This window comes from Penaeus japonicus, unplaced genomic scaffold, assembly GCF_977035675.1.
Source record: "Penaeus japonicus unplaced genomic scaffold, GWHDUDI00000001_assembly GWHDUDI00000007, whole genome shotgun sequence".
NCBI lineage: Eukaryota > Metazoa > Arthropoda > Malacostraca > Decapoda > Penaeidae > Penaeus > Penaeus japonicus.
In genome coordinates this window covers 10,677,135-10,684,634 of record NW_028234409.1, presented here as the reverse complement: position 1 = coordinate 10,684,634, position 7,500 = coordinate 10,677,135, and the positions used below count along the sequence as shown (strand labels likewise).

At 36.2% G+C, this 7,500-nt stretch overlaps 1 protein-coding gene across 2 annotated transcripts in view; it reads left to right on the top strand.

The window, feature by feature from the left end:
- Nucleotides 1–7,500, top strand: part of LOC122252928 (uncharacterized) — a 16,082-nt gene that overhangs the window by 5,776 nt on the left and 2,806 nt on the right. For both annotated transcript variants that reach the window (XM_043015629.2, XM_086538401.1), the window contains one exon: nucleotides 7,346–7,500. This exon is cut by the window's right edge and continues 66 nt beyond it. In XM_043015629.2, the coding sequence (XP_042871563.2) occupies nucleotides 7,346–7,500 (155 nt within the window). The remainder of the gene's footprint in view (nucleotides 1–7,345) is intronic.

Below are 7,500 nucleotides of genomic sequence, written 5' to 3'. Positions count from 1 at the left end.
TTCCCATAAATCTGATAACAACCTCACTACCTTTACAACAGAACTATTGACAAAATACTAAGACACATCAGTCAGGAATTAGTGAGTGACAAACATTTGCAGATAATGTGGGACAAGCAGCCGTATTCTAAGTCCCTAAGCGCTCCGTGTATATATGAACATGCCGATTGGTATTCTAGAAGCGCGTGTTCGTGGCAAAAGTGTGGCAAAGTCGTGGAAAATATTGGAACAATCGTGGAAACTCCGTGACAAGGGGGTGGCCTTATCACGAAATTGACATGAACAGATATTTTTACTTTTTTACTTTGATTATCATTACCAGTATTTTATATGAGCAATTAACATTCGAGAATAGATATTGCATCAATGATATGTATTATTTCTAGAAAGCGACTAAGAATAATATTTTAAAGAACAAGCGATTCTCAACTTGATTTGAGTTTGTTTACAAATAGGCGGAACTTTCAATGAGAGATTCGCTGATGAGAAATGATTTTTCCTTACCACAACAGTACTCTTCAGATAAGATATGTTTTTCATTGCAAGTAACATTAACGGAATGATAGCATTAAAAAAGGAACGTAAATTAATGAAGGGAAAAACGATATGCAGTGTAAATGGTATAAGTAAAATTAAAACCTTGCCCATACTACTGGCGAATTATGCATTTATTTAAGCATATTGGTCTTATGCTAGCTGCAGGAGCTATACGAGTTGCAATAGGAATGTATAATCTTCGACCATTATTCTTACAAATATTAAAAGTACAAAAACAATAATTCATTTTCTTGTGCTTCTAATATGTTAATAATCCTATTAAAGAGTTACCGAGATAGAAAGTATTATATACAACTGAGCTGAGGAATATATGATCCATTTTGAAAATTCCTGGTAGGAGTTTGCAATACTAATCCCAATGTGAGATTACAATGTTAGCATTTTAGTATATGCTTTGATAAAAAATAAATCTGGCAGAATGGGTGACCTGCGCCACCTAGCTGAATTAGCAGAGTTGGAAGATCTTCATGCCATCCCGAGGAATGTTATCATAGGCAGAAGTAACCCTTTTGAAGATCTGACCACTCAGGAATTTATAGCAAGATTTCGGCTGTCTAAATAGTCTGCTATGATAGTGCTGCAGAAATTCAAGCCTCGAATGGGGAGAATCAGAAACCGACGTGGTAAGTGTTGTAGAGTAATGATCACAAATTCACTGGTTGATATATATGGTGTTAACTTGATCAGGTTGTCAGTAATATATTTGGAATAATAATTTAGAGGTATCATTATATTTTTAAGATAGTCTTTCTTTACTTGCTCATAATCATTCCCATTTTTTTTTTTTTTAGGTTCACCAATCCCACGCCACCTCCAGTTCCTCGTGGCTTTACGCTACTTGGGCCACAGCTGAGTATGGGGGACTGCCATGAAATGTCCCAGCCAACTGTCAGCAGATGCGTCCGCAGGTTGTGAAGATTGATGACTTGGCTGTGGAATATATAGCATTTCCTCAGCCAGAAGAGGAAGAGGTTGCTATGCAACAGTTTTCCCTAATTGCTGGAATGCCTGGAGTCATCGGATGTGTTAATGGCACCCAATAAAAAAGTCCAGGAGGAGCTGGTGTTGAATTTTATAGGTGTCGCAGTTTTTTTTTCGTTAAATGTGCAGGGCGTGTGTGATGCCCATTTAAAATGTACAAACATTGTTGCTAGTTGACCCGGCAGTGCACACGATGCCAAGATTTTTAATGAGTTGCTGTTATGCCAGAGGCTTCAGGGAGGGCATTATAAAGGGTTCCTATTGGTAGACAATGGATATCCTTGTAGGTCATATTTGCTGACGCCCTTTCTGTCTCCTTGTCCTGGTAAAGAGAGGACTTATAATTTCTCTCATATCAGAACAAGGAACACGATAGAAAGGGCTTTCGGTGTACTTAAAAAGAGGTTTGTTCTCTCAGTACCAATGAGGATTGCTTTGGAAAGTAGCAAGAAAGCCATCATGGCCTGTGCAGTACTACACAACATTGCAGTGCTGCATAGAGTTCCATTTGAAGACTTTGTTGCTATGGTCCCAGATGATCCCCCTCATTCCAGTTCAGGATCAACGCGATAATGTTCAGGGTGGGCATGCTCGTCGTGAGCACATTGTGCATAATTTTATTTTTTATTTTTTTATTTTGAAAGTTTTTGTATTGCCATTCTTATATAGGATTTTATTATGTTTCTCTTTCCATTTGTGTTAATTATATCTATTGCATAATTGAACATTAGTAAGATTGTAATGCGTCCTATTATTTTCATTTACGAGGTAGGCAATGCTGCCATTACTTCAGAATTTCTTTTATATTATGATTGCTATTTATTCTGATTTTTTTTCATATGTATGTACTTTCAATCTGTAAAGGATGTTAAATTTCTTAACAGCAATAAAACTGTATCAAAGCAGACCTTTTTTTTACCACAATTGCAAACGATATTTTCTATCAATATCTTTCACCATTGATGATGATTTTCATATACATTGGTGTACAATAATGAAAAGAGAGAGAGAAAAAAAAAATGTTGACATCAACCAAAAGATATATTCATAGATATAACAACAATAGTTTATCAAACACAACTATATTCTTTAAAGAAAATTACAATAACATATCAAATTTAAAAACATTGCTTTATCAGAGAAAAAGGAAATTAATGAGATACTGATATTGCTCTATGACAAAAATAGTTTTATTCCGGGAGAGAAAAAAAAGTTTAATGATGCTGATACATGCAAGTATGTAAAAGATATTCCTTGTCGAGAACAGAATAACAAAAATCAATGGAACATTAATATTGCCCTTTACCAAAAAAAAATTTCTTCCTTAAAAAGAAAGAAAGAAAAAATGTAGTAGCACTGCATCACAAAAATTAAATCTGAAAATGGGACACTTACATTGCACTTCACTAAAAATAGTGTCGCGGGGTATAAGGCTCCGTAGCCAGATTATACTATAATTAGTGGGTTCCTGTCGAATTAATTTCTATGGATTGGTAGCGTGTATAAATCAATTGACACCCCTGGATTACTTCTTAGCAGTATTTAATCAAAATTAAGTTGCCATATGAAAAAAAGACATGAAATAGTGGTAAAGAAACCTTAATGAATATTCTTCAGCATCATAATACTGTATAATCTATAAAGACTGGTTCATATTTATAATTAGAAATAAAGAATCGTGTCCAGCTCCTATGGAAAACAAATACAGTCAGGAAACAGAACTTAACTTGTATTAAAATACGATGATGTGATGCTTCGATGGGCTGAGTCTTCCATCGGCCGGCTAATTAAAAAAGAAAGAAAGAAAGAAAAAAAAAAAAAAGGATAGCGAAACACCGTCGTCTGCCTGGGAATTAATTAATCGGCTTATATTTATAGCTTTCGTGACGTCATAATCCACGTCGAATATCGATTAATGAGAATAAAATATATATATATAAATTCAAAAGAAAAGCAACAAAAATCACACAAGATCATCATCAGAATACAGTAAAACTGCAATAGAATGAGAAAAATTAAAACAGTAAAATAGTGCGTAAAATGAATATTTCTTAAAACAAAAACAAAGCCACTGTAGGTGGGGAAAAATTACTAAAAATTAAGGTAAAAATTAATGCTGATAAAAAAAAGCCTAACAGGTTAAGGAACTCAAAGTTGAAGCGTGAACAAATATACTTGTAAATGAATCACAGACGAAAGTATGGAGTGAAAGGGCAAACTCAAACAAATGCGAGTAAAACAAACGAAGCATAAAAAACAAATAAAAGGCAGACAAAAAGAAGATAAAGTAGCAGCCGAAGATCGCACAGTAAGACGAAACGCGTGAGAAGACGGGAGATGACTGGGAGATGTGAGGCTACGGGATGCCACCTTACAATGGTAACATTCCTTAAAAAAAATGTACGTAAATAAACAATAAAGTTCATCCGAACATGTAAAACATTGCATTATAAAAATAATCATGAAAAACAATTTGTCACTTTTTCAAAGGCTGCCTTTCCAACATTTAAAAAGTCAAGTACTTCGGAAGACACCTCATGCAACTTTACCCGACTTTCACGCAGGAGCTTCATCTCCTCATCATGCTTTTCAGTAATGCATTTCAGCTGTAGCTGGTGAAGCTCCTCCTGTCGTTCTCTGGCACGTTGAATACCTAATTTTTAGCTCGTTTTGAGGTCCTTCTTCTTGTTGATGGACCAGGAACAGGAGAGGGTGCAGGGATAGCGGTAACGGGAAGTAGAGCAGGAATAGAAACATCAGAAACAGAAGCAGTAGGAGAAGGAGCATGAGTAGCAGCATTAGGAAAGAGACCATGAACAGAAGAAGCAGGAGAAGGACTTGCAAAACAAGGTGAAGGTCCACAGACGGGTACAGAAAAGGGGAAGGAACAAAGCTGGATTGAGAAGACTGAGGACTAGGAGAGTGGGATATGAGTGAAGAGGGTGAGAGAGTGGAAGATAAGTGTTTAGCTATGAATGTGGTGGGTGGTTTGTAAGAAACGACTGATGATGCTGAGGAAGTCATGGGTGTGAAGTCTGTGCTGGATAGTGCCTGCTGTGAGTGAATGAGTGGTTGTGTTGTGCGTATATGTTCAAAAGGAAACTGGCAGCATCTTTGGTGCATCAGGAGGCGGCCCATCACCAGTCTCCCTACACTGCTCTTTTAATGTTATATGTTTCATCTTTATTCTGCAAAAAATATTACATTGTTAATAGGGTGAAATGTGTGTTTTTTTTCTTAAATAAATAATATCTTTGTAAGGATAAATCCAAGTTTACTTAGAGTAAGGTGGAAGTTTCAGTACTATGTGTTTTCTTTTCGTATTTGAATATTTAAAAAAATAATAATGTTAGGCTAGTATTTCTAAAAACTCATTCTTAATAAAATGCTCTCACACAATAGTAGACTAAATGGGATATTAGTGCTAAACATATCTTTATTCATAATCACTTAATTTAATTATCAACTGTAATATTGGCAATATTTTAAGTGGTTTCCCATTTTTAAAATATTACTTCTTACGTATAAGCTTGGTCAGGATGTAATGCAGAACTTATAAATGGTAATAATTACAGCCGTATTCTAGGACGTTTTCTGCGTGTCCTGGCCATGTCATGTTCATGATGTGTCCATGTCGTGTTCATGTCACGAAGGCGGTATTCTAGACTTAAAAGCGTGGCACATCTGCATCAGCTGCTTCAGGTTTCCCAACCGTTCCAAAGTTAACATGTTTCGGATGAATGGCACTGTCCAAACGGCAAATTAATAAGAGAAACTACAGTCATAGGTAGCACTAACAAAAGATAATTCAATTTTGGTGTGAATCCGTTGTTGTGCTTGTTCCTTGTTAATGAATTGATAACTACTTCACGAACGCGTGATTGGTAATTCAGTCTACGCTTCATCAAAACAAACGGGAGGAGAGGGATCGTGTGTTTATGTACAGATCTTCCTTATTTTATGTGTATATACTGTACATATATGCGTATTTTTAATATAGCATACATATAGATTTAATGTATACATATTTCATATAATTATATACTTTAACTTTACGTTCCTGTAACCATTCATTTAACTTCACTCTCCTTCGAAAAGTCCGCCAAAAGGTAAACAAACTCAAAATCAGCAGAGAATCCATGTTTTCCTAAAAGGGTTTGTAATCCAAGTCTAGGACAATGTTGCCTAATATATCCAATATAGATATTACTTTCCAAACGTAGTATGCTCATATGAAGTATTGGTAAGAAAAAGTACAGTAAAAATATGATTTTTTTTTTCGCCCGTGTAACTATCATGATAAGCCCACCCCCATGTTCATGTCATGTACTCGGGACTTAGAATACGGCTGTTAAAATGAAAATATCATGCTACGTTGTTTGAGCAAAGGCCAATAAACCTTCATCAGGTATACACTACTACGGAAGAGAGGTTTGTTGGCCTTTGCTGAAGCACGGAGGCCAGGGCGATCTATAGCTGCAGTCTAATTCTAAACAGTTAGCTTAGATAATATCAAGATCTATTATTTATTAAATAATGTGGAAAAAAATAACTCTCCTTACCGATTATTCACATAATTCCAGGCGCGTTTCAGCTGTAGCAGCGTTTGCGGCTCCTGATCAGGGAACTTGGCGTTGAATGTTTTAATTTCATAGTAGGCCTTTTTCTTTTTATCAATATTTCCGATTTAGTGGTCTCGGCCTTGAATTATACTCTCCCTGGCCACTACAAGATCGACCAAGGCCAGTCTCTGTTCTTCGGAGAGAGGGATGGCTTGCTCCATGCTAAAGCTTGTTTTGCTGGAGCAGGTAGCTTCATTGCCAACCTGCATTCGTGAAACAGTTACCAACTTTTTAACAAATTTCGATTACAGAAGCTAATTGGTAACTATACTATTACTATAATTTCATATTATTCCCGATATTTTTTGTTCCGTTATTAGTTGGACATGAATTTTCACCAAAAATGTCACAATTTCACAACAGTTGGCAATCCCGAAGCAACTGCCACGGACGTGTCACGCTTTCGCGTTCTAGAATACCTCCTTCGTGACATGAACACGACATTGACATAACATGAACATGACAAGGCCACGACACGCAGAAAACGTTCTAGAATACGGCTGAAGGTTTCCTGTACGGGGAAGAGAAAGGAAAACGCGAAAATGACTATCATAAACCATCAGTTACTATATATTTCATATCAGCATGCTTGCTTGAACGTTGATTAGGATCTACACGGTGATTTGTTAAAGGAAAAGACAAATTGCCTCGATTTAGCTGATTTTATTGAATGAGCTTTGTGATTTCCTTATTTATGAATTGGAAGGGATTTGTTTCACCCACATGGTGTACCATGAGAGAAAAACAATGAATTATTTGTACATATGGGTCTCATCTTTAATAATACCATTAATTACTTTTACATATGATGGTCTTTATGTGGTTGCTTTTACTGAAATTGTGCCATTTCTGTTTTTTCTGAACTTTAGTTTTGAAGATCTCTGGTGGGTAATTTGAAATATAAAGATCACAATTGTCAACATTTCTTTGGTGCAACATCAAAGGCAAGGAAACATCCAATAAATATATGACATGTAGACCATTATGGCAATTTGCAGTCCAATTTTTGTTTGTATATTGTTTTTTTGCTGGAGTGCCCATGGAGTTACTGGATCCAACTCGAGTAATTTCGGGCGTCTCGTATGCTTAACCTATTTACCAACCACTTATGTTTATAAATCATATACCAACTCCTAAATGTTAATTTCAGTGCAATCCTAAACCTCTTAACATCGTGCCTGCAGGATGTATACTCTGGGACACAAGCACCGAACGAGCTACCATGAAAGAAGGACTTCCGGGCACCTTTTACCTGATGCGAGACGGAAACCTCACAAAAGTGTTCCTGAGACTGTTCATGGAGCAGCGCAGCGACGGTAAAATGAAAGTGGAAACGATA